General features: G+C 46.9%; 1 protein-coding gene across 5 annotated transcripts in view; it reads right to left on the bottom strand.

Annotated features, from left to right (window-relative positions):
* PRMT8 (protein arginine methyltransferase 8) overlaps positions 1-27,408 on the bottom strand; it is a 578,520-nt gene that overhangs the window by 247,728 nt on the left and 303,384 nt on the right. For all 5 annotated transcript variants that reach the window (XM_063930568.1, XM_063930570.1, XM_063930571.1 and 2 more), the window contains one exon: positions 5,599-5,754. In XM_063930568.1, coding sequence (XP_063786638.1) covers positions 5,599-5,754 — 156 coding nt within the window. The remainder of the gene's footprint in view (positions 1-5,598; positions 5,755-27,408) is intronic.

The raw sequence follows: 27,408 nt of genomic DNA, 5'->3' as shown, positions 1-27,408 counted from the left end.
GGGATGCGGTTCCTTCATCCCAGCATCCACAGCAGCGCCAGGCAACCAATACAGAAGGAGAGGGGGATGCTGCAGCGGCGCTTACTACCAATCAAATAGCACTGCTGCGGCTCCCTGCTCCCCCTCCCTCCTCCTCCTTCTCACCTCACACAGCCTGCACCGAGAGGGAGCTGCATGAGGAGCCTGTCAGCGGGGAGAAGGTAAGTATGTCTCTCTCTCTCTCTCTCTCTCTCTCTTTCTCTTTCTCTCTCTCTTTCTCTCTCTCTCTCTCTCTCTCTCAGGGGGACACCGTCTGCCGCAATGTGTAAAAAGGGGTCCTGGCTGCCGCAATGTATAAAAAGGGGGTCTGGCTGCCGCAATGTGTAAAAAGGGGGACTGGCTGCCACAATGTATAAAAAGGGGGTCTGGCTGCCGCAATGTGTAAAAAGGGTGCCTGGCTGCTGCAATGTGTAAAGAGGGGGCCTGGCTGCCGCAATGTGTAAAGAGGGGGACTGGCTGCCGCAATGTGTAAAGAGGGGGACTGGCTGCCGCAATGTGTAAAAAGGGTGCCTGGCTGCCGTAATGTGTAAAGAGGGGGCCTGGCTGCCACAATGTATAAAAAGGGGGTCTGGCTGCCGCAATGTGTAAAAAGGGTGCCTGGCTGCTGCAATGTGTAAAGAGGGGGCCTGGCTGCCGCAATGTGTAAAGAGGGGGACTGGCTGCCGCAATGTGTAAAGAGGGGGACTGGCTGCCGCAATGTGTAAAAAGGGTGCCTGGCTGCCGTAATGTGTAAAGAGGGGGCCTGGCTGCCGCAATGTGTAAAGAGGGGGACTGGCTGCCGTAATGTGTAAAAAGGGGGGGTCCTGGCTGCCGCACTGTGTAAAATGGGGTCCTGGCTGCCGCAATGTGTAAAATGGGGTCCTGGCTGCCGCAATGTGTAAAAAGGGGGACTGGCTGCCACAATGTATAAAAAGGGGTCTGGCTGCCGCAATGTGTAAAAAGGGTGCCTGGCTGCCGCAATGTGTAAAGAGGGGGCCTGGCTGCCGCAATGTGTAAAAAGGGGGACGCTGTCTGCTGTAATGTATAAAAGGGGCTCTACCTGGTGTAGTGGCGCTACTGTGCAGCGTAATTTGAATAATGTAGACTACTGTGCACCGTAGTATGAATTGCTGTTATTTTGTGGCCACGCCCCTTTCCCGTGAAGCCACGCCCCTATAAATTTTTCACGCGCCTGCGGCGCGCACTGCCCCTGTCTTACATGGGGGGGGGGGGCCCCACTGTCGATTCTTGCATACAGCGCTAAAATGGCTAGTTATGGCACTGCCAGACATGCCTATGTTGTCCGGACCGTGCCCTGCCAAAGGCATCCTAACGCCATTGGTAAGCTCCCTCCAACCCCACGACTACGATCGCAGCCCGGGCGCACTCCACAACGGGATTCAGACTGAGATCGCTGCCCCTGCAGCGATCCAGTCTGAATTAGCCCCTGTATTTATACTGAAAATCAAGAGCTAGCTTGTGTCCTTCTGCTCCACGGGAGGTTTCTGTCCTCCCTGATCGCGCCTGTAGTCAGGAAACATTGCAGTTACCACTGAGTGCATGCCAGCCTTCCCCAGGTCATATTGTTCACCATCTGCCGGTACAGTGTGGACAGTAGCGGATCTTGGCACGGGCAAGCAGGACTTTTGCCCGGGGCGCCGTCTTCCGGAGGGCGCCGCACCAGGGCAAGATCCGCTGCTGCTGTGCCCCCCGCTGCCCGTTGCCCCCCCGCTGCCGCTGTGCAGAGAAACTAGACGCGTACGCGTCTAGTTTCCCTTCGTGGAGAGGTCCTTTACTGTGCGGTGCGCGATGACGTCATCGCGCACTGCACATCATTTCAGTCTGTACAGGGGGCGTAAATGACCACGCCCCTTGTACGTAGCCACGCCCCTATTGTCGCCCAGGGCGCCCAGCGCCCAAGAACCGGCCCTGAGTGTGGAGGTTCCCATGTACTACAGAGTCCAGTGGCTGATTTTGCCCGTGTTGCAGTAAAGCAAATTTGTGGGGATTTGCAGCACGTTGTGGGTCTTTGCACCTTGTTATGAAATAAGCTGTTCAGTTTTGCTTCTAGTGCTGTATATCACACCCGTCCAGAACATTCTGCGCAATGGTTGGAAGATCTGTAACTAATATAGCTCCTGACCGGCCGGTCGCAGGTATAGTTTCAGGTGCAAAATTAGTGAGGGAAGAGTTGAATTACCAGTCCACGTACGTGGCTGCTGAAAACAGGTAACGGCAGGGGTTCAGTGGTTCACAGTGCTTCTTCTGCATAATGCCTAGTACATTAGTTGTTTTTCTTAAATGCTTTTATAATCCAAATGAGTTAAGAACATGTTAGAGTGTAGGAGCCGTGGTACATATAATAGAATGCATAATTATCCTCAAACCTTTCAGAATAATATTACCAACTTTATTCTAGTAATAAGACTATTAATTCCTGTCCTGTCAGTACAAAAAGGAACAGCGTGCGTCTTAAAGTGTAACAAGCAATGAAATTGGCAGAAACGTCTTTCTCATAATAGGAAAGTAAATAAACAGCTTGCAGAGAGAATTCTGGAGCAATTCAATGCTGGAATGGATTTTCCAGTCCCACAGGTATAGTAACTTGCAAATGAATTGCAACAATGTAAGTGCAGCTTCTGTTTCTCCTGTTCACCCTTTGAGGGCTGGGGTGGTTCATGTTTAAAGACGTAAATACACGATTGAAAATTGCTATTTGTACATATTAAAGACTGTAATTTACTGTACTGAGCTTATTAGTAAAAAGAAAGGCAGATTTTACGCAAATAGTATACTGTACAGTGTGTCTCATTTTGGTGTATGTGATGGGCTTTCAGCACTGTGCAGAATATTGTGGCTCGTTTTAAGAATGCGAGCTAAACTGACATGCTGTGCTTTGCCATTTTAACCTTTTGCATTAAATTGGCAGCCCAAAATCTGTTCAGCATTTATTTTGCTCTTTATGATGGTAACATAGTAACATAGTAACTAAGGTTGAAAAAAGACAATTGTCCATCGAGTTCAGCCTATTTGTGGTCTCCTATGCAGTCTTATTATAGGACTAGTTATTTTTATGTTAGGACTAGTTATATTAACTATAATGCTTGCCTACGCACCATAACCCTGAATATTTTTATCCAATAGGAATGTATCTAACCCATTCTTAAAGGTGTTGACTGAGTCCGCCATTACTACTCTCTCAGGCAGGGAATTCGAAACACGTATTGTCCTTACTGTGAAAAAACCTTTTCGCCTCAATGTGCGGAAACTCCTCTAACCTAAGCGAGTGACCACGCGTCCTCTTTGCTGATTTTATAGAAAACTGGTCCCTCCCAAGATCTGTGTATTAACCCCTTATATATTTGTAGATGTTGATCATGCCCCCTCTTAGTCTCCTCTTTTCCAATGTAAACATGCCTAGCCTTGCAAGCCTTTCCTCGTATTCCAGCGTCTCCATGCTCTTGATTAGTTTGGATGCCCGCCTCTGAACCTTTTCTAGCTCCAGGATATCCTTTTTGTAATATGGTGACCAAAATTGCACACAGTATTCAAGATGTGGCCTCACTAGTGATTTATATAATGGGAGTATAATACTCTCGTCCCTTGCATCAATTCCCCGTTTTATGCATGCTAATATCTTATTAGCCTTCTTTGCTGCACACCTACTTATGGTACTGCTTCTTAATTTGTTATCTATGTGAACTCCTAGGTCTTTTTCCAGTACAGAATCTCCTAATATTACCCCATTTAGTATGTAGGTGTTATTTTTGGTCTTGCCCCCACAGTGCATTACCTTACACTTGTCTGTGTTGAACCTCATTCTCCATTTGGCTGCCCATGCTTCCAGTTTAGTTAAGTCGTTCTGAAGAAGCTAAGCTTCCCCCTCCGTATTTATAACCTTACACAATTTGGTATTGTCTGCGAAAATTGACACCATGCTCTCTAGACCTACTGTTAGGTCGTTGATGAAAATGTTGAACAAAAGTGGTCCGAGTACAGACCCTTGTGGCACACCACTTAGTACTTTAGTCCAATTTAAAAATGATCCATTGACCACAATGCACTGCTCCCTATTATCTAACCAATTACTGACCCAAGTGCATATTGTGCTCCCTACCCCTATTTCTTGTAGCTTATAGATAAGACGCATGTGTGGTACAGTGTCGAAAGCTTTGGCAAAGTCTAAAAAGATTACATCCACCTCTTTACCCTGATCAAGGTTCGCACTTACTGTTTCATAAAAGCCAAGTAAGTTGGTCTGACATGATCTGTCCTTCACAAATCCATGTCGGTTCCTTTTAATGGCCTTATTTGCTTCAAGGAATTTTTGAAGACTGTCCCTTAGAATACCTTCCAATACTTTCCCCACTACAGATGTAAGACTAACTGGTCTGTAATTACCTGGTTCAGCTTTGCTCCCCTTTTTGAATATCAGCACTACCTCCGCTATACGCCAGTCTTTGGGAACCATACCTGATTTAACCGAATCCATGAAGATCAAAAATAGAGGTCTTGCTAGTTCAGCGTGCAGCTCCATAAGAACCCTCCGGTGAATTCCATCGGGACCAGGTGACTTATTAATCTTTAACTTTTTTAATCGGTCACAGACTACCTCCTCACATAAATAAGCATTTAGCAGTGGGACATTATCTTTGTTGAGATTTTGTGTTAGACCCAGCATTTGGTCCTCCCTGGTAAATACCGTTGAATAAAACTTGTTTAGTTTGTTTGCTATGTCATTACCTGTATAGCGTGTATAACATCTACTATGGAATGGAACACCAACAGCCCATTAAAGTGTCCCATTCACCCACACACAACAAATGTTATGCAAGAGAATGCAAAGTATTACTTAACCAATGCCTCGTGCCTCAGTTATGCTATCCGTTCTAGTGAGTTGAAGATATTTCTCTGGAATGCTGGCTTGCACTACAAGCTGACTGTACAACAGGTACATTTATTATTCATGCACACTACTTTTTATGTTATAATTCTTCCTATTTACAATATGTAAATTGTTTATTTGCACTTTTCCTGATGGTTGCTGTGTAGCAAGCATTCCGTGGACTTTCATTTACATAATAAATGTTCATTTTCCCTGACAAACATTTGATGGCCCTAGACAATTGAGAATGCTATACGTATTGTACTGCATCTTACGCCCTTAATGAACTGAGAAGTGTTAATTACTGTGTGTACAAACCCTGTCAGCAGTGACATGCGGTCAGGATAGGCAGGGGAGGCAGAGCCTCACCTGTCATACTCCAGTACACTCCAGAGTTTTGACTATAGAAATTATTAGAATCATACAAAGATGATATTTAGAACTTATAGATATCATCTTTGTATTATTTGTATCATTTTTATAGGCAAAACTGTGTATACTGTGAGTGGAACCGTATGGGCAGCTGTGAGAATAGTTATTTCCCTGAATTACTACAGTACATAGACCCATGTCTCTGGTTACTTCCTGCCGAAACCCTGTGTTGCAGTGACTTTGTGCACTGTATTGCACAGCTGTGCTTACATTTTATGTTCTCTTGTATAGTGCATTGTATGAGAAATTATACCATTACTCACCCCGTATACTTTTTTTGCACCAGCCTTTGCTGCAAACATGGCTAGTATTCCGGTACCACTGCCGACATCCAAGACTACTTTGTCCTTAAAAACGTGTTTATTGTGATACATGGAGTTTCTGTAGGTAAGTGTGCGAACTTCATCTTTTAACATCTCCTACACACAGAGATAAAAGAAAAATGAGGTTACAATGGTGGAAAGAGACACATTAATAACAGTAATATCCATACATGATGTGAAATGGAGAAAAATAGCCCCTTAACCATACCTCCCAACATTGGGAGGAGAGAAGGAGGAACGCTTTGGCACGGCGCAGCCACGCCTGCCTGAAAAGGGGCATGGCCTATAGGAAAGGGGCGTGGCTTCACAGGAGTGCCGCGATCACGAGCCATGCCCTCGTTTTTAGTCACTATGGGGGCATGGCCAGTGCTCTGTGAGCTGCTGGCATTCCCCCTCTCCCTCCGTCTCTAGTGAATAGACGCTGTGCGCATGCACACAGTGTCTATTCACCTCTGCTCTGGTAGACAGAGCAGCGAGTGCAGGAGCCTCCCAACTGCCCCCCCCCCCCACCGCAGGACACTGTGACCAGCGGGGGCGGGACAGTCCTAAAAAAAACGGAACTGTCCCGCAAAAATCTGGACAGTTGGGAGGTATGCCCCTTAACCCTTTATGAGCCCATGTACATTTAAATGGATATTATTAAAATATTTATTTTGTAGACTGTATTGTGATGATGGTTGCCATTTAAATCCCAATGTCCATTTAAATGTGCGAAAATACTGTGAACATTTTCGGCAGATGGGAGCACCAGTAATGGTCTCTGTGAGTCTGAAAGATGGCTTCGCCCAAAAAGATCACCACGAGGGGAGTATCCCACTTTACAAGTAAAACTACATACTTTATCTTTAAAATTTCGGCAGAATTACTATGTAAACAGTAATTGGAGTTGCAAGATTATCATATATCGAATTAGAACGAATTGCAATGTTTTGGTGTGCGAACTACAACGGATCAATTGGAAACCTCCCCTTATAGTCTGTCCACACAGCTCCCGAGTCCAAAGATGCATTCTGCATTGTAAGAAACAGAAAGTTGCAGCTTCCTGTAGGCTACATCCAGTGATTGCATACTCTCCAACATTTTACACATAAAAATCGGTACAAATCCAAAAAGGGGGCGTGGTCACACCCCTTTTCCTATACTTTCAATAGAAGTTTGGAGAGACAAAAATCGGTACAGACCATAAAAAAAATAAGAATTTACTCACCGGTAATTCTATTTCTCGTAGTCCGTTGTGGATGCTGGGAACTCCGTAAGGACCATGGGGAATAGACGGGCTCCGCAGGAGACTGGGCACTCTAAGAAAGAATTAGGACTACTGGTGTGCACTGGCTCCTCCCTCTATGCCCCTCCTCCAGACCTCAGTTAGGGAAACTGTGCCCGGAAGAGCTGACACAATAAGGAAAGGATTTGGAATCCCGGGTAAGACTCATACCAGCCACACCAATCACACCGTACAACTCGTGATAACTATACCCAGTTAACAGTATGAATAACAACTGAGCCTCACTGAACAGATGGCTCATAACAATAACCCTTTAGTTAGGCAATAACTATATATAAGTATTGCAGACAATCCGCACTTGGGATGGGCGCCCAGCATCCACTACGGACTACGAGAAATAGAATTACCGGTGAGTAAATTCTTATTTTCTCTGACGTCCTAGTGGATGCTGGGAACTCCGTAAGGACCATGGGGATTATACCAAAGCTCCCAAACGGGCGGGAGAGTGCGGGTGACTCTGCAGCACCGAATGAGCAAACTCAAGGTCCTCCTCAGCCAGGGTATCAAACTTGTAGAATTTTGCAAACGTGTTTGATCCCGACCAGGTAGCAGCTCGGCAAAGTTGTAAAGCCGAGACCCCTCGGGCGGCCGCCCAAGAAGAGCCCACCTTCCTCGTGGAATGGGCCTTCACAGATTTAGGATGCGGCAGTCCAGCCGCAGAATGTGCAAGTTGAATCGTGGAGCAGATCCAGCGAGCAATAGTCTGCTTAGAAGCAGGAGCACCCAGCTTGTTGGGTGCATGCAGGATAAACAGCGAGTCAGTCTTTCTGACTCTAGCCGTCCTGAAAACATAGATTTTCAGGGCCCGGACTACATCCAGCAACTTGGAGGCCTCCAAGTCCCCAGTAGCCGCAGGCACCACAATAGGTTGGTTCAAATGAAACGCTGATACCACCTTAGGGAGGAATTGGGGACGCGTCCTCAATTCTGCTCTGTCCATATGGAAGATCAGATAGGGGCTTTTACAGGACAAAGCCGCCAATTCTGACACCCGCCTAGCCGAAGCCAAGGCCAAAAGCATGACCACTTTCCACGTGAGATATTTTAATTCCACGGTCTGAAGTGGCTCAAACCAATGTGATTTTAGGAAATCCAACACAACGTTGAGATCCCAAGGTGCCACCGGGGGCACAAAAGGGGGCTGAATGTGCAGCACTCCCGTAACAAATGTCTGAACTTCAGGCAGTGAAGCCAGTTCTTTTTGAAAGAAAATAGACAGGGCCGAAATCTGGACTTTAATGGAACCCAATTTTAGGCCCATAGTCAGTCCTGACTGTAGGAAGTGCAAAAAACGAACCATCTTTCCCAGGACTCGCGTGCAGTGATGCACTGACACCTGTTTTGGTTTTAGGAGGTCTCTGACTAGAGATGGCAACTCCTTGGCCTTCTCCTCCGGGAGAAACACCTTTTTCTGTTCTGTGTCCAGAATCATACCCAGGAACAGCAGACGCGTCGTAGGAACCAGCTGCGACTTTGGAATATTCAGAATCCAGCCATGCTGTTGTAGCACTTCCTGAGATAGTGCTACTCCGACCAACAACTGCTCCCTGGACCTCGCCTTTATAAGGAGATCGTCCAAGTATGGGATATTTATAACTCCCTTCTTTCGAAGGAGTATCATCATTTCGGCCATTACTTTGGTAAATACCCTCGATGCCGTGGACAGACCAAACGGCAACGTCTGGAATTGGTAATGGCAGTCTTGTACCACAAAACGGAGGTACACCTGGTGAGGTGGGTAAATGGGGACATGCAGGTAAGCATCCTTGATGTCCAGTGATACCATGTAATCCCCTTCTTCCAGGCTTGCAATAACCGCCCTGAGCGATTCCATTTTGAACTTGAACCTTCTTATATAAGTGTTCAAGGATTTCAAATTTAGAATGGGTCTCACCGAACCGTCTGGTTTCGGTACCACAAACATTGTGGAATAGTAACCCCTTCCCTGTTGAAGGAGGGGAACTTTTATTATCACCTGCTGGAGGTACAGCTTGTGAATTGCCGCCAGTACTACCTCCCTGTCCTGGGGAGTGGCTGGCAAGGCCGATTTGAGGTAACGGCGAGGGGGAGACGTCTCGAATTCCAGCTTGTATCCCTGAGATACCACTTGTAGAACCCAGGGATCCACCTGTGAGCGAACCCACCGGTCGCTGAAGTTCCGGAGACGGGCCCCCACCGCACCTGGCTCCACCAGTGGAGCCCCAGCGTCATGCGGAGGATTTAGTGGAAGCAGGGGAGGATTTTTGTTCTTGGGAACTGGCTGTATGGTGCAGCTTTTTCCCTCTACCCCTGCCTCTGGGCAGAGAGGACGCGCCTTTAACCCGCCTGCCTTTCTGGGGCCGAAAGGACTGTACCTGATAATACTGTGCTTTCTTAGGCTGTGAGGGAACCTGAGGTAAAAATGTCGACTTCCCAGCTGTTGCTGTGGAAACGAGGTCAGAGAGACCATCCCCAAACAATTCCTCACCCTTGTAAGGCAAAACCTCCATGTGCCTTTTAGAATCCGCATCACCTGTCCACTGCCGAGTCCATAATACTCTCCTGGCAGAGATGGACATTGCATTTATTCTAGATGCCAGCCGGCAAATATCCCTCTGTGCATCTCTCATAGATAAGACTACGTCTTTAATATGCTCTATGGTTAGCAATATAGTGTCCCTGTCAAGGGAATCAATGTTATCAGACAGGGAATCAGACCACGCTGCTGCAGCACTGCACATCCATGCTGAAGCAATAGCAGGTCTCAGTATAGTACCTGAGTGTGTATATACAGACTTCAGGATAGCCTCCTGCTTTCTATCCGCAGGCTCCTTTAAGGCGGCCGTATCCTGAGACGGCAGTGCCACATTTTTTGACAAGCGTGTGAGCGCTTTATCCACCCTCGGGGATGTCTCCCAGCGTAACCTGTCCTCTGGCGGGAAAGGGTATGCCATCAGTAACTTTTTAGAAATCACTAGTTTCTTATCGGGGAAAGCCCACGCTTCTTCACACACTTCATTCAACTCATCTGATGGGGGAAAAACCACTGGTTGCTTTTTCTCCCCAAACATAATACCCTTCTTAGTGGTACCTGGGTTAATGTCAGAAATGTGCAACACATTTTTTATTGCCGTAATCATGCAACGAATGCCCCTTGTGGATTGTGTATATGTCTCATCCTTGTCGACACTGGAGTCAGACTCCGTGTCGACATCTGTGTCTGCCATCTGAGGTAGTGGGCGTTTTTGACCCCCTGATGGCCTTTGAGACGCCTGGGCAGGCACTGGCTGAGAAGCTGGCTGTCCCACGGCTGTTACGTCATCCAGCCTTTTATGTAAGGAGTTGACACTGTCGGTTAATACCTTCCACATATCCATCCACTCTGGTGTCGACCCCGCAATGGGTGACATCACATTTATCGGCACCTGCTCCGCCTCCACATAAGCCTCCTCATCAAACATGTCGACACAGCCGTACCGACACACCGCACACACACAGGGAATGCTCTGACTGAGGACAGGACCCCACAAAGTCCTTTGGGGAGACAGAGAGAGAGTATGCGCTATATAACACAGGGATATTACACTACACAAAGTGATTTTCCCTATAGCAGCTATAATACACAGTATTGCGCCTAAATTTAGTGCCCCCCCTCTCTTTTTTACCCTATTGAGCCTGGAAACTGCAGGGGAGAGCCTGGGGAGCGTCCTTCCAGCGGAGCTGTGAAGAGAAAATGGCGCCAGTGTGCTAAGGGAGATAGCCCCGCCCCTTTTTCGGCAGGCTTCTCCCGCTCTTTATATTAATATTATGGCAGGGGATTTTTACACATATATAGTTTATTAGACTATATTATGTGTTTTTTGCCATTTTTAAGGTAATCTAATTGCAGCCCAGGCGCCCCCCCCCCCCCCCCCCCAGCGCCCTGCACCCATCAGTGACCGGAGTATGTGGTGTGCATGGGAAGCAATGGCGCACAGCTGCAGTGCTGTGCGCTACCTTAATGAAGACCGGAGTCTTCAGCCGCCGATTTTCTCCTCGGAATCTTCCGTCTTCTGGCTCTGCAAGGGGGACGGCGGCGCGGCTTCGGGACCGGACGACCGAGGCTGGCCCTGTGTTCGATCCCTCTGGAGTTAATGGTATCCAGTAGCCTAGAAGCCCAAGCTAGCTGCAAGCAGGTAGGTTCGCTTCTCTCCCCTAAGTCCCTCGTAGCAGTGAGTCTGTTGCCAGCAGATCTCACTGAAAATAAAAAACCTAATAAATACTTTCTTTACTAGAAGCTCAGGAGAGCCCCTAGTGTGCAACCAGCTCGAGCCGGGCACAGATTCTAACTGAGGTCTGGAGGAGGGGCATAGAGGGAGGAGCCAGTGCACACCAGTAGTCCTAATTCTTTCTTAGAGTGCCCAGTCTCCTGCGGAGCCCGTCTATTCCCCATGGTCCTTACGGAGTTCCCAGCATCCACTAGGACGTCAGAGAAAGGTACTGTACCTGCCAAAAAGGTATAATTGGAGGGTATGTTATTGCTGTGGACCTAACAAGAGAGTCCCAATGAAAAGCAGAAAGAAAAGTAAGAGCAATTGGTAAGGAAGGTCAATCTGTTCAGTGTCATTCTGTGTGTGCACTAGTGTCTGTCATGTGAGTTTGTGCCTTAGTCATGGTGTGGCTGTGGGTAAATGTGAGTGTATGATGGAAATTAGAGGGTTGCAGCCATAGTATGCCAGTCAAGTTGGTGAGGTCACTCCATGGGCGGTGACTCCAAGGGCGGAGCTATAGTAGGTGCAGCTGCTGCAGTTACCCGGCTGACTCCTGGGCCTGGACCTCCCCCTGCACCCAGTCCCATAAGCCCTGTGGGTGGCTTTTAATTTCTTAGCAGTGTGCTACTGCGGGGCAACACATCTGCTGTCCAGGCCAGCTCTGTCTTTCCGCACTGGTGCTGGGAGGAAGTGTGGTTGTGCTGGGGCTGCTGGGACATCCCCTGAACATGGCCATGCCTCCTTCCAGTGTCAGTCGAGTGAGGAGAAACAGAGCCGGCCAGGACAGTAGATGTGCCTTCTACGAAATGAAGAGCCCCCCAAGGAGGCTCAGGAGGTGAGCGCTTCCCCTACTACTGAGAACTGCATGGCGCGTGGGGGTGAAAATATTGCTATGGATCTCCCAAGACAGGTCTGTCTAAGCCCTGAGTGGATGGCCACTTTAAAAGATTTAAGTTTCTAATAATGTGTGGCCTTTAACATTTTAATGGCCAGAAAAGTTCTAAATAGTTTTCATTGCCTTCAGTGCTGCACTGGAAAATATACTCCCCTTATAAACTACTATAAAGATGACAAATTCTGAAGGTAATCAGGTAAAGTGATACCGTATATCTGCGGTTCTGTCAGACTGAAAATGATTGCAAGCTGACAAGTTGCCAAGTGCAGCGTCAGGCTGTGCCTGCATTGTGGGTCCACTCCAGAGGCTTTCCGGGCACACGCCTTTACAGAACGGCCCTTTGAAGCAAATTGATTTTTCCATATAAATAAAAGACTTAATCAAATGGTTATTTAAGCAGTATCTGGAAAATATATTCAAGTCAGGGAAATGCAATTCTTCTGATTAAAAAGCATCATAAAGGAAACACTGCTGTAGTAGGTAATGAATAAGCAGCATAGGTCCTTTGACATAAGTAATTAGATGGACGTTATCTATATTAGTCTGGCTTGCAGAAACATTCTGTACATTGGCATGTAAATCCCATTTGCAGTTAGCAGTTTTATCGCTTTAATTGAGGAGATACATTAGAATAGGGCATGGTCAAGTTAATCACTCAACAACAATTGCTTTTTGTTTATTAGTACAGATAGAGCAGATTGCTGTAGTGGTGTCCTGCAGTACAGCCTAGGCAACGGTACCAGCTATAGGCCCAAATTGATCAAGCCTTGGAGAGTGATAAATTACACGGTGATAAAGTGCCAGCCAATCAGCTCCTAATTGTCATGTTACAGACTGTGTTTGAAAATGACAGTTGGGAGCTGATTGGTTGGTACTTTATCAATGTGCAATTTATCACTTTTCAAGGCTTGATAAATCTGGGCCACAGAGTGATACAGATGGGTCTCAATTTAAACACACAACACTTTGCTGAATGGAGGTGGATAATCTATGGCACTTCTGAATGATATGAGCTAGAGAGGTTGAAGGGTTTTAAAGAGTTCAGAAAGGGCTGCAACTAGAGGCTTAAGAGGGATGTTGCCCTTATGGTGCAAGGCCAAGGGGTTATCACTATTGCTGCCCTGAGGGCAAGATTGTGTCCTATGGTACCCTTAGGACATGCCGGACTCTGTTTCCTGTTCCCAGTCACCCCTTTGTGAGTCCAGATTTAGGTTATACTGGCAATTGTTGAACTGAAAAATGTAAAATATTCTTCATTTTTGTAAGAAAAACACGGAGAGGTCATGGCACAGTGGAGCGTACTTCTGCTTGTGGAGCATGTCTTGCATGTTTTCACACTGCGCGTGTTCCAGAACCAAGCATAAGCAAGTGCAGGCGATGGTTTTGTACTTCAGAAACATCTCCACTGGTGACTGAATGAGTGCAACTGGGCAGTGCTAGTAGTGATCTGTCCTGATGTTGGACTGGGCTGTAAAGGGCCCACCGGGGTAATGCAGTAGTAGAGGCCCATGCTTAGGCATACCTCCCAACATTTCTTCTTTCTAAATTGGGACACACGCGCGTTCCCGAAAAAGGGGAGTGGCCTAAGAAAAGGGGGCGTGGCTTTGTGTGAGGACCGGCGATCGCGAGCCACGCCCCGTTTTCGTCACTGAGGGGGCATGCCCAGCGCTCTGTGAGCCGCTGGCATGCCCCCTCTCCCTCTGACTTCAGTGAATAGACGTCTATTCACCGCTGCTCTGCTAAGCAGGGCAGCGACAGACAGAGCCTTCCAACTGCCCCCCCCCCCACCGCGGGACACTGCGGCCCGCGGGTGGGACAGTCCCCAAAAAACGGGACTGTCCCGCGAAAATCGGGACAGTTGGGAGGTATGGCTTAGGGGTAACCATTAGTGCATGGCCTGGTCTCATTGATATATACTGTAACTACTGCTAGTGCATGCATGATAATGTATCAGATTAATACCAACAATGCACTGTAGAAAATACACCATAGTCCTGTGCTGTATAATGTAACATATGTATCAGCTGCACAGTATGGAACCTGATCCCTAGAGGAGATGGGCCCTCTGGCAGTGGGGTGCACTGGGGGATTCCCATCATTCACTTGTATCCCTGTGGGCCAGTCCAACCCTGCTATCGAGCTAAGCATATGGAGAGTGGGCTTTGCACCACAGAACTGCATACAAACTAAAATATGAATGAATATAAATATGTACTTCCAAACTGGGAGCCAATACATCCAAGTTGCATTCACCTCTGCATTGGCCTCAGGGTAGTAGCTCACGGTTTGTGGGAGGTGGCATGATTCTGAAAATTTAGGGGGTTATTTAGAGATGGACGCAGATCTTGCTTCCCACAGATCTTACATCTGCGTCCATCTCCTCACATGCTGGAGGCTGCACAGGGCAAGGTGTATGATGACATTCTTTTAATCGGAGCTGCCGCGGGTGACGTCACGTAGCCACACCAAACATGATCCGGACATGCCTGCGTTGTCCGGATCATGCCCAGGAAACACTGCGACAACACCCCCCCACACACACACCGCCCATCTCTGTCAATCCTGTTGCGGACGTATCCTTCGGGGATGCGACCGCGATGTGTGTGGCCGCTGCGGAATGTGCCATTTGTTGCCATCGCTAAACTGCGCTGCATTAGAGGCCGGTTCTGAATGACCCTCCATATTGTGCTGGTAGCAGCATACCACTGGCTGACCATTTGTGAACTGAACATTGCGTTCTAATTGCCTGTGAAAGTTAAAGCTATCTGTGAAATTCTATGGAACTGGAGCTTATTAATCAAATACAGGTTGAGTATCCCATATTCAAATATTCCGAAATACGGAATATTCCGAAATACGGAGTTTTTTGAGTGAGAGTGAGATAGTGAAACCTTTGTTTTTTGATGGCTCAATGTACACAAACTTTGTTTAATACACAAAGTTATTAAAAATATTGTATTAAATGACCTTCAGGCTGTGTGTATAAGGTGAATATGAAACATAAATGAATTGTGTGAATGTACACACACTTTGTTTAATGCACAAAGTTATAAAAAATATTGGCTAAAATGACATTCAGGCTGTGTGTATAAGATGTATATGTAACATAAATGCATTCTGTGCTTAGATTTAGGTCCCATCACCATGATATCTCATTATGGTATGCAATTATTCCGAAATACGGAAAAATCCCATATCCAAAATACCTCTGGTCCCAAGCATTTTGGATAAGGGAGACTCAACCTGTATTGGTGAGGAGGAGAGTTTGCCACATGTATTAACATTTTGATACATCATTGCTACTTTTATAGTCATTTTACCTAACTGTGTGTCCTGAATGGACAAATTCTACTAAGTTTTAATACATTTATAAGCGCTCTCTAAACTTGCATTACTCATTCTCTTGTTAAAACTATCTGTGACTTGCTATGTCAGCTGGGAGCTGCTTCTATTAGGCACTATTAATGTGGAGTTGTTCTGGTTAAGAAAATATTAACCCTTTTGCTCTCAAATTTTTTGTGATCTATATTGTGTTTATTTATTACCAGTTACTTATGTTAGTGCACGCATATTCATCAGTGCGTTACAGAGAATATTTGCCCATTTATATCAGACCCTGCCCCAGTGGAGCTTACAATCTATATTCCGCACATACATACTAGAGTTATTTCTTTATTTATTTTTTTATTTCCTGAATTCAGTTATCTACCAGTATGTCTTTGGTTTGCGAGAGGAAACCAGAGTACCTGGAAGACCACACAAATATGAGGAGAACATACAAGCACCACACCAATACAGCCCTGGTGGGAATTACTCCTAACTCTAAAAGAGGCCCACATGTGTAAAGTTAATGTCCTTGTGTATGGGCCTTAAAGAAGATTTTTGCAAAACCATTCAGTCAAGAAAATGCTTTTCTCCAATGTTCCAACCAAAACAATTGTATAAAGATTTTAAAAACTGAGATGAGTCTGAAATTCAATTTACTAGCATTATGGCCGAGTAAGTATCTCTCATAATTCCCTTTAAAGTATTCACTCGGTGACTTTGAATGAGTAAAAGCCAATTTAATCACTTTTATCACAATCTCCTAATGTATTCCTTTTAATAGTTCATACACAATTTCAGCAATATTGAATAGGAAATTGTTCTTCTGATAGGCTACAATGCAGTTATTTGCATATAATATGCTACTCTAGATATCATTTTAAGTGTAGTTTAATTCAACAAAGGTCTTAAATAATTTCTTTCAGGCATAAGTGATTTAATATACTTTGCTGAAAATTATTGTAAAAAGAATGTGCAATTAAAATGAATTAAAATATATGTATTTTATTTTATTTTTTATATTGTGTCTATTAGACACAGATTCCCTGCAGGTCTAAAGAACTGGTCTTTAGTACATGGCTCAGTTAGATTATAGATATACATTTATTTATTTTTAGCATAAGATATACCTTCCTGCATGCATACCTATATACTTATTTGCGCTAGAAAAAGGCATGGTTTTGCCAAGAAGGGAGCATTACCCCGTGGCACACCCCTGTATTTATAACTCTAGTGGCGTGCCCAACACTCCTGGAGATTATGGGCTACCCCAGGCGTTCCCCCCGCAAATCAGCAGTGACAGTGCTTTCCCAACTTCACCCTTCCTGTGAAACACTGCCGCCCATGAGTGGACAGTCCCAGAAAAGTGGGACAATTGGAAGGTATGACCGTATGAGTGACTTCAAGTAACTGCCACACAATCTCACATGGACACAGCTGTACAAATGCATCTTTGGAAGTGTATCTGTAATGACAATCATTAGCATTATAGAGCTAGTTCCTATTAGCTGATTCCAAAGCGATCCCTCCAGCTGATTAGACGGCTATATTATATAAAGATGTGGCCATTTATTCTTGCTTTTAAGAGGAAAATAATATGGACCAAATGTAATAACCCCTGATTTGTAGGAGCCGGCCTAACTCCGGTGATATAGTCATTAGATTTAAAACACAATTTGTTTAAACCAACCACATGGCATTTACGCAGGATACGGACCATATTGAGTGATCCCGTCTCCTCCTCAAATATCTGCTACGCCTCCTCTTCACAGAGTGCTGGCTCCCGGCAGACATCTATATAAGTTGTGTGCCTTCTCCCCACTTGCCCACCCCTAACTCCACTTCTCCCTTCCCCAAAGTTTGTCCCATCCCGTGTCTCTGCTTCCCCACTCTGCGGTTGTCACTATTTTTTGTTATATCTCTGACGTTTGTCTCAAACATGTATGTGTACCTGTCTCCCCGTCCCACCCTGTGTGTGTATGGTTCCTATTGTCCCCCCAATCCCATCTATTCCCCATACCCCAATGTCTTGTGCATCTTCCCTTCTTCACACTTTTCTCTACTCGACTTCTGTTCCATGTTAAAGGGAAAACCAGTGCTGGCAGCTGCTGATCAGACTCGGTGTGGACAAACAGAAATGGAATGGGGATATGACAGGACCTAAATATGGCAGGTAATTACTATCTGGGGATTTTAATCTTTTTTTCCTTAGTATCTCACGAGCAGTGACGTGCGGTGAGGTGAATGACTGGAGTGGCACACATGGGGATGGGTCTGAATGCTGTGTGAGCCTGTCTCACCCCCTTTTAACTGTAACTCTCCCCTTACTACACTAAGCTACATTGTTCATTGTGTCTCCTACCTGCATCCTTGTGTCTTCTCTTGCTGCTGCTGCTGCTGCTGCTGCTGACTGAGCTCTGACTACAGTGCACTTCCTGGTCACATGACACATGAGACATCCAGTGCACAAGGCTCACCCCCACACTCAGAGCATGCCTCTATTTGCTCCTGTTCTGTGCAGCGTTATTGCCCGTGGTGTGGCCCCGCTCCCAGCTCTGCAAAGCAGTGTCTGACTGTAGAACCGAGGCAAAGCTGTTGCTGCCTCATCTCTTGTCTCCTGCAGCTCCTGGGTTCTCCACAAAGCTGGTGAGTGTTAACTACACTAAAAAGGATTACAATAAACAAAGATGTTTGTTATAAATATCTTCTTTGTATTATTCTAATAATTTTTACATAAAATCTCAGGAGTTTGACAGGTAGTTAGACAGGGGAGGCTCTGCACATCTCTATTCAATGGGAGACTTTTGCAGAGAAATACAATTAAGCACAAGGTTTCATCTGCACACACAAAGCAGGTTATTATAGTAGGAAAGCCTTGCTTATGTCTACCTCCAGCCATTGCTGGTGCAATCGGCATTGTATTAATGCGCACCATTTCAACTAGTGATGAGCGGGTTCAGATCCTCGGGATCCAAACCCGCCCGAACTTCACCTTTTTTTTCACGGGTCCGAGCAACTCGGATCCTCCCGCCTTGCTCGGTTAACCCGAGTGCGCCCGAACGTCATTATCCCTCGCTCGGATTCTCGCGAGAATCGTATTCTATATAAGGAGCCATGCGTCGCCGCCATTTTTTACTCGTGCATTGGAGATGATCGTGAGAGGACGTGGCTGGTGTCCTCTCAGTTTCTATGTTCAGTGGGCTGCAAATTGTGCTGCAAATATCTGTGCTCAGTGTGCTGCAAATATCTGTGCTCAGTGTGCTGCAAGTGCAAATATCTACGTTCTCTGCCTGAAAAATGCTCCATATCTGACTGTGCTCAGTGTGCTGCAAATATCTGTGCTCAGTGTGCTAATTGCTTTATTGTGGGGACTGGGGACCAGCAGTATTATATAGTGATGAGCGGGTTCGGTTTCTCGGAAACCGAACCCCCCCGAACTTCAGCCTTTTTACACGGGTCCGAGGCAGGTTCGAACCTTCCCGCCTTGCTCGGCTAACCCGAGCGCGCCCGAACGTCATCATCCCGCTGTCGGATTCTCGCGAGGCTCGGATTCTATCGCGAGACTCGGATTCTATATAAGGAGCCGCGCGTCGCCGCCATTTTCACACGTGCATTGAGATTGATAGGGAGAGGACGTGGCTGGCGTCCTCTCCGTTTATAGAGAAGAGAGTAGAGAGTTAGAGACACTATTTGGTATTTACTAATTTTGGGGAGCATATTAGGACTGGAGTACTACTACTTGCTGATAGTGTGACCATTGACCACCAGTTTAATTAATCCGTTCTCTGCCTGAAAAAAAACGATACACAGTGTGACACAGTCACATACCATATCTGTGCTCAGCCTCAGTGTGCTGCATCATCATATGTAATACTGTATCAGTGCCGTTTCTAGGGGCGGGCGAGCCGTGCAACCGCACGGGGCGCCCGCCGCGGCACTATGTTACTCCTTCTCGCTTCTCCCGAGCACTCCTGCTCGGGGGGCGGAGTTTCGCGGAATGACGCGTTGCGTCGTGACGTCACGACGCAAACGCGTCATTCCGCAAAGCCCCGCCCCCCGAGCAGGAGCGCTCGGGAGAGGCGAGAAGGAGAAGCAAGAAGAAGGAGGAGGCGGCCGGCGCGAGGGACGTGAGGCGGCGGGACCGAAGAGCGGGAAGACGTAAGTATTCTCTCTCTCTCCCCCCCCTCTCCCCCTTCCTTCTCCTCAGCTTGAATCCTGCCTGCCGCTGCCACACTGTGTAATATGGGGGCACCTGCCTATGGGGATACCTGCCTGCCACACTGTGTAATATGGGGGCACCTGCCTATGGGGATACCTGCCTGCCACACTGTGTAATATGGGGGCACCTGCCTATGGGGATACCTGCCTGCCACACTGTGTAATATGGGGGCACCTGCCTGCCACACTGTGTAATATGGGGGCACCTGCCTGCGTACTGTGTAATATGGGGGCACCTGCCTGCCACACTGTGTAATATGGGGGCACCTGCCTGCGTACTGTGTAATATGGGGGCACCTGCCTGCCACACTGTGTAATATGGGGGCACCTGCCTGCCACACTGTGTAATATGGGGGCACCTGCCTGCGTACTGTGTAATATGGGGGCACCTGCCTGCGTACTGTGTAATATGGGGGCACCTGCCTGCGTACTGTGTAAAATGGGGATATCTGCCTGCCGTGCTGTGTAAAATGGGGATATCTGCCTGCCGTGCTGTGTAAAATGGGGATACCTGCCTGCTGTACTTTGTAAAATGGGGATACCTGCCTGCGTACTGTGTAAAATGGGGGCACCTGCCTGCGTACTGTGTAAAGTGGGGATACCTGCCTGCGTACTGTGTAAAATGGGGATACCAGCCTTCCGCGCTGTGTAAAATGGGGACACCTGCCTGCCGCGCTGTGTAAAATGGGGACACCTGCCTGCCGCGCTGTGTAATATGGGGACACTTGCCTGCTGTAATGTGTAAAAAGGGGACTTTTTTATTTTAATTTTTTCCCCACTGTGGTGGGTGTGATGATATCAGATGAGGCCATGCCCACTTTAATGAGACCACGCCCATTTTAATCAGGCCACACACCCTTGTCGGGAGCGCATGCTTTTTCTTTTTATGGCTATATATATGGGGGGGGGGGGGGGGGGCACACTTTTTTTTTTTTTTTTAGAGCAATGGGGGGGGGGGGGGGGGGGCGCGCATTTTGAAATCTCGCACTGGGAGCCAAATTGTCTAGAAACGGCCCTGTACTGTATATCTGACTGTGCTGAGTGCTCACTGCTCACACAGCTTAATTGTGGGGGAGACTGGGGAGCAGTTAGAGCAGGAGTACATAAATAAATAATATATTTTAAGTACAGTGCACACTTTTGCTGCCAGAGTGCCACACTTCCAGTGTGACTGACCAGTGACCACACTGACCACCAGTATATTGTGATTGTCTGCTTAGGACGGAGTACTACTTGCTGATAGTGTGACCAGTGACCACCACCAGTTTAATTAATCCGTTCTCTGCCTGAAAAAAAAACGATACACAGTGTGACACAGTCACATACCATATCTGTGCTCAGCCCAGTGTGCTGCATCATATGTAATACTGTATATCATTATCTGACTGTGCTGAGTGCTCACTGCTCACACAGCTTAATTGTGGGGGAGACTGGGGAGCAGTTATAGCAGGAGTACATATTTTAAGTACAGTGCACACTTTTGCTGCCAGAGTGCCACTGCCAGTGTGACTGACCACTGACCACCAGTATATTGTGATTGTCTGCTGACCACCAGTATATTGTGATTGTCTGCCTGAAAAAGTTAAACACTCGTCGTGTGGTGTTTTTATAAACGCATTCTGCAGACAGTGTCCAGCAGGTCCGTCATTACATAATATATATACCTGTCCGGCTGCAGTACTAGTGTGATATATATATATATATTTTTTTTAATTTTATCTCATTATCATCCAGTCTATATTAGCAGCAGACACAGTACGGTAGTCCACGGCTGTAGCTACCTCTGTGTCGGCAGTCGCTGGTCCATCCATAATTGTATACCACCTACCCGTGGTTTTTTTTTCTATCTTCTTGATACTAGTAGCTTACTTTAGGAGTCTGCAGTGCTGACAGACAGTGTCCAGCAGGTCCGTCATTACATAATATATATATACCTGTCCGGCTGCAGTACTAGTGTGATATATATATATATTTTAATTTTATCTCATTATCATCCAGTCTATATTAGCAGCAGACACAGTACGGTAGTCCACGGCTGTAGCTACCTCTGTGTCGGCAGTCGCTGGTCCATCCATAATTGTATACCACCTACCCGTGGTTTTTTTTTCTATCTTCTTGATACTAGTAGCTTACTTTAGGAGTCTGCAGTGCTGACAGACAGTGTCCAGCAGGTCCGTCATTACATAATATATATATACCTGTCCGGCTGCAGTACTAGTTTGATATATATATATATATTTTATTTTTATCTCATTATCATCCAGTCTATATTAGCAGCAGACACAGTACGGTAGTCCACGGCTGTAGCTACCTCTGTGTCGGCAGTCGCTGGTCCATCCATAATTGTATACCACCTACCCGTGGTTTTTTTTTCTATCTTCTTGATACTAGTAGCTTACTTTAGGAGTCTGCAGTGCTGACAGACAGTGTCCAGCAGGTCCGTCATTACATAATATATATATACCTGTCCGGCTGCAGTACTAGTGTGATATATATATATATTTTATTTTTATCTCATTATCATCCAGTCTATATTAGCAGCAGCCACAGTACGGTAGTCCACGGCTGTAGCTACCTCTGTGTCGGCAGTCGCTGGTCCATCCATAATTGTATACCACCTACCCGTGGTTTTTTTTTCTATCTTCTTGATACTAGTAGCTTACTTTAGGAGTCTGCAGTGCTGACAGACAGTGTCCAGCAGGTCCGTCATTACATAATATATATATACCTGTCCGGCTGCAGTACTAGTGTGATATATATATATATATTTTATTTTTATCTCATTATCATCCAGTTTATATTAGCAGCAGACACAGTACGGTAGTCCACGGCTGTAGCTACCTCTGTGTCGGCAGTCGCTCGTCCATCCATAAGTATACTAGTATCCATCCATCTCCATTGTTTACCTGAGGTGCCTTTTAGTTGTGCCTATTAAAATATGGAGAACAAAAATGTTGAGGTTCCAAAAATAGGGAAAGATCAAGATCGACTTCCACCTCGTGCTGAAGCTGCTGCCACTAGTCATGGCCGAGACGATGAAATGCCAGCAACGTCGTCTGCCAAGGCCGATGCCCAATGTCATAGTACAGAGCATGTAAAATCCAAAACACCAAATATCAGTAAAAAAAGGACTCAAAAATCTAAAATAAAATTGTCGGAGGAGAAGCGTAAACTTGCCAATATGCCATTTACCACACGGAGTGGCAAGGAACGGCTGAGGCCCTGGCCTATGTTCATGGCTAGTGGTTCAGCTTCACATGAGGATGGAAGCACTCAGCCTCTCGCTAGAAAAAATAAAAGACTCAAGCTGGCAAAAGCACAGCAAAGAACTGTGCGTTCTTCGAAATCCCAAATCCACAAGGAGAGTCCAATTGTGTCGGTTGCGATGCCTGACCTTCCCAACACTGGACGTGAAGAGCATGCGCCTTCCACCATTTGCACGCCCCCTGCAAGTGCTGGAAGGAGCACCCGCAGTCCAGTTCCTGATAGTCAGATTGAAGATGTCAGTGTTGAAGTACACCAGGATGAGGAGGATATGGGTGTTGCTGGCGCTGGGGAGGAAATTGACAAGGAGGATTCTGATGGTGAGGTGGTTTGTTTAAGTCAGGCACCCGGGGAGACACCTGTTGTCCGTGGGAGGAATAGGGCCATTGACATGCCAGGTGAAAATACCAAAAAAATCAGCTCTTCGGTGTGGAAGTATTTCACCAGAAATGCGGACAACATTTGTCAAGCCGTGTGTTGCCTTTGTCAAGCTGTAATAAGTAGGGGTAAGGACGTTAACCACTTCGGAACATCCTCCCTTATACGTCACCTGCAGCGCATTCATAATAAGTCAGTGACAAGTTCAAAAACTTTGGGCGACAGCGGAAGCAGTCCACTGACCAGTAAATCCCTTCCTCTTGTAACCAAGCTCACGCAAACCACCCCACCAACTCCCTCAGTGTCAATTTCCTCCTTCCCCAGGAATGCCAATAGTCCTGCAGGCCATGTCACTGGCAATTATGACGAGTCCTCTCCTGCCTGGGATTCCTCCGATGCATCCTTGCGTGTAACGCCTACTGCTGCTGGCGCTGCTGTTGTTGCTGCTGGGAGTCGATGGTCTTTCCAGAGGGGAAGTCGTAAGACCACTTTTACTACTTCCACCAAGCAATTGACTGTCCAACAGTCCTTTGCGAGGAAGATGAAATATCACAGCAGTCATCCTGCTGCAAAGCGGATAACTGAGGCCTTGGCATCCTGGGTGGTGATAAACGTGGTTCCGGTATCCATCATTACTGCAGAGCCAACTAGAGACTTGTTGGAGGTACTGTGTCCCCGGTACCAAATACCATCTAGGTTCCATTTCTCTAGGCAGGCGATACCGAAAATGTACACAGACCTCAGAAAAAGACTCACCAGTGTCCTAAAAAATGCAGCTGTACCCAATGTCCACTTAACCACGGACATGTGGACAAGTGGAGCAGGGCAGGGTCAGGACTATATGACTGTGACAGCCCACTGGGTAGATGTATGGACTCCCGCCGCAAGAACAGCAGCGGCGGCACCAGTAGCAGCATCTCGCAAACGCCAACTCTTTCCTATGCAGGCTATGCTTTGTATCACCGGTTTCCAGAATACGCACACAGCTGAAAACCTCTTACGGCAACTGAGGAAGATCATCGTGGAATGGCTTACCCCAATTGGACTCTCCTGTGGATTTGTGGCATCGGACAACGCCAGCAATATTGTGTGTGCATTAAATATGGGCAAATTCCAGCACGTCCCATGTTTTGTACATACCTTGAATTTGGTGGTGCAGAATTATTTAAAAAACGAGAGGGGCGTGCAAGAGATGCTGTCGGTGGCCAGAAGAATTGCGGGACACTTTCGGCGTACAGGCACCACGTACAGAAGACTGGAGCACCACCAAAAACGCCTGAACCTGCCCTGCCATCATCTGAAGAAAGAAGTGGTAACGAGGTGGAATTCAACCCTATATATGCTTCAGAGGTTGGAGGAGCAGCAAAAGGCCATTCAAGCCTATACAATTGAGCACGATATAGGAGGTGGAATGCACCTGTCTCAAGCGCAGTGGAGAATGATTTCAACGTTGTGCAAGGTTCTGCTGCCCTTTGAACTTGCCACACGTGAAGTCAGTTCAGACACTGCCAGCCTGAGTCAGGTCATTCCCCTCATCAGGCTTTTGCAGAAGAAGCTGGAGACATTGAAGGAGGAGCTAACACAGAGCGATTCCGCTAGGCATGTGGGACTTGTGGATGGAGCCCTTAATTCGCTTAACCAGGATTCACGGGTGGTCAATCTGTTGAAATCAGAGCACTACATTTTGGCCACCGTGCTCGATCCTAGATTTAAAACCTACCTTGGATCTCTCTTTCCGGCAGACACAAGTCTGCTAGGGTTCAAAGACCTGCTGGTGAGAAAATTGTCAAGTCAAGCGGAACGCGACCTGTCAACATCTCCTCCTTCACATTCTCCCACAACTGGGGGTGCGAGGAAAAGGCTCAGAATTCCGAGCCCACCCGCTGGCGGTGATGCAGGGCAGTCTGGAGCGACTGCTGATGCTGACATCTGGTCCGGACTGAAGGACCTGCCAACGATTACGGACATGTCGTCTACTGGCACTGCATATGATTCTCTCCCCATTGAAAGAATGGTGGAGGATTATATGAGTGACCGCATCCAAGTAGGCACGTCAGACAGTCCGTACTTATACTGGCAGGAAAAAGAGGCAATTTGGAGGCCCTTGCACAAACTGGCTTTATTCTACCTTAGTTGCCCTCCCACAAGTGTGTACTCCGAAAGAGTGTTTAGTGCCGCCGCTCACCTTGTCAGCAATCGGCGTACGAGGTTACTTCCAGAAAATGTGGAGAAGATGATGTTCATTAAAATGAATTATAATCAATTCCTCCGTGGAGACATTGACCAGCAGCAATTGCCTCCACAAAGTACACAGGGAGCTGAGATGGTGGATTCCAGTGGGGACGAATTGATAATCTGTGAGGAGGGGGATGTACACGGTGATATATCGGAGGATGATGATGAGGTGGACATCTTGCCTCTGTAGAGCCAGTTTGTGCAAGGAGAGATTAATTGCTTCTTTTTTGGTGGGGGTCCAAACCAACCCGTCATTTCAGTCACAGTTGTGTGGCAGACCCTGTCACTGAAATGATGGGTTGGTTAAAGTGTGCATGTCCTGTTTATACAACATAAGGGTTGGTGGGAGGGCCCAAGGACAATTCCATCTTGCACCTCTTTTTTCTTTAATTTTTCTTTGCGTCATGTGCTGTTTGGGGAGTATTTTTTTGAAGGGCCATCCTGCGTGACACTTCAGTGCCACTCCTAGATGGGCCCGGTGTTTGTGTCGGCCACTAGGGTCGCTTAGCTTACACACACAGCTACCTCATTGCGCCTCTTTTTTTCTTTGCGTCATGTGCTGTTTGGGGAGTGTTTTTTGGAAGGGCCATCCTGCGTGACACTGCAGTGCCACTCCTAGATGGGCCAGGTGTTTGTGTCGGCCACTAGGGTCGCTTATCTTACTCACACAGCTACCTCATTGCGCCTCTTTTTTTCTTTGCGTCATGTGCTGTTTGGGGAGTGTTTTTTGGAAGGGCCATCCTGCGTGACACTGCAGTGCCACTCCTAGGTGGGCCAGGTGTTTGTGTCGGCCACTAGGGTCGCATAGCTTACTCACACAGCTACCTTATTGCGCCTCTTTTTTTCTTTGCATCATGTGCTGTTTGGGGAGTGTTTTTTGGAAGGGCCATCCTGCGTGACACTGCAGTGCCACTCCTAGATGGGCCAGGTGTTTGTGTCGGCCACTAGGGTCGCTTAGCTTACTCACACAGCTACCTCATTGCGCCTCTTTTTTTCTTTGCGTCATGTGCTGTTTGGGGGGTGTTTTTTGGAAGGGCCATCCTGCGTGACACTGCAGTGCCACTCCTAGGTGGGCCAGGTGTTTGTGTCGGCCACTAGGGTCGCATAGCTTACTCACACAGCTACCTTATTGCGCCTCTTTTTTTCTTTGCATCATGTGCTGTTTGGGGAGTGTTTTTTGGAAGGGCCATCCTGCGTGACACTGCAGTGCCACTCCTAGATGGGCCAGGTGTTTGTGTCGGCCACTAGGGTCGCTTAGCTTACTCACACAGCTACCTCATTGCGCCTCTTTTTTTCTTTGCGTCATGTGCTGCTGTTTGGGGAGTGTTTTTTGGAAGGGCCATCCTGCGTGACACTGCAGTGCCACTCCTAGATGGGCCAGGTGTTTGTGTCGGCCACTTGGGTCGCTTAGCTTAGTCATCCAGCGACCTCGGTGCAAATTTTAGGACTAAAAATAATATTGTGAGGTGTGAGGTGTTCAGAATAGACTGAAAATGAGTGGAAATTATGGTTTTTGAGGTTAATAATACTTTGGGATCAAAATGACCCCCAAATTCTATGATTTAAGCTGTTTTTTAGGGTTTTTTGAAAAAAACACCCGAATCCAAAACACACCCGAATCCGACAAAAAAAATTCGGTGAGGTTTTGCCAAAACGCGGTCGAACCCAAAACACGGCCGCGGAACCGAACCCAAAACCAAAACACAAAACCCAAAAAATTTCAAGTGCACATCTCTAGTATTATATAGTTGGAGGACAGTGCAGAGTTTTGCTGACCAGTGACCACCAGTATTATACGTTCTCTGCCTGAAAAACGCTCCATATCTGTGCTTCATTGTAGTATATAGTAGGAAGACAGTGCAGAATTTTGCTGACCACCAGTATATACTATATAGCAGTACGGTACAGAAGGCAACTGCTCT

This window comes from Pseudophryne corroboree, chromosome 6, assembly GCF_028390025.1.
Source record: "Pseudophryne corroboree isolate aPseCor3 chromosome 6, aPseCor3.hap2, whole genome shotgun sequence".
Lineage (NCBI taxonomy): Eukaryota > Metazoa > Chordata > Amphibia > Anura > Myobatrachidae > Pseudophryne > Pseudophryne corroboree.
This window is presented reverse-complemented; position numbering and strand designations above follow the sequence as displayed.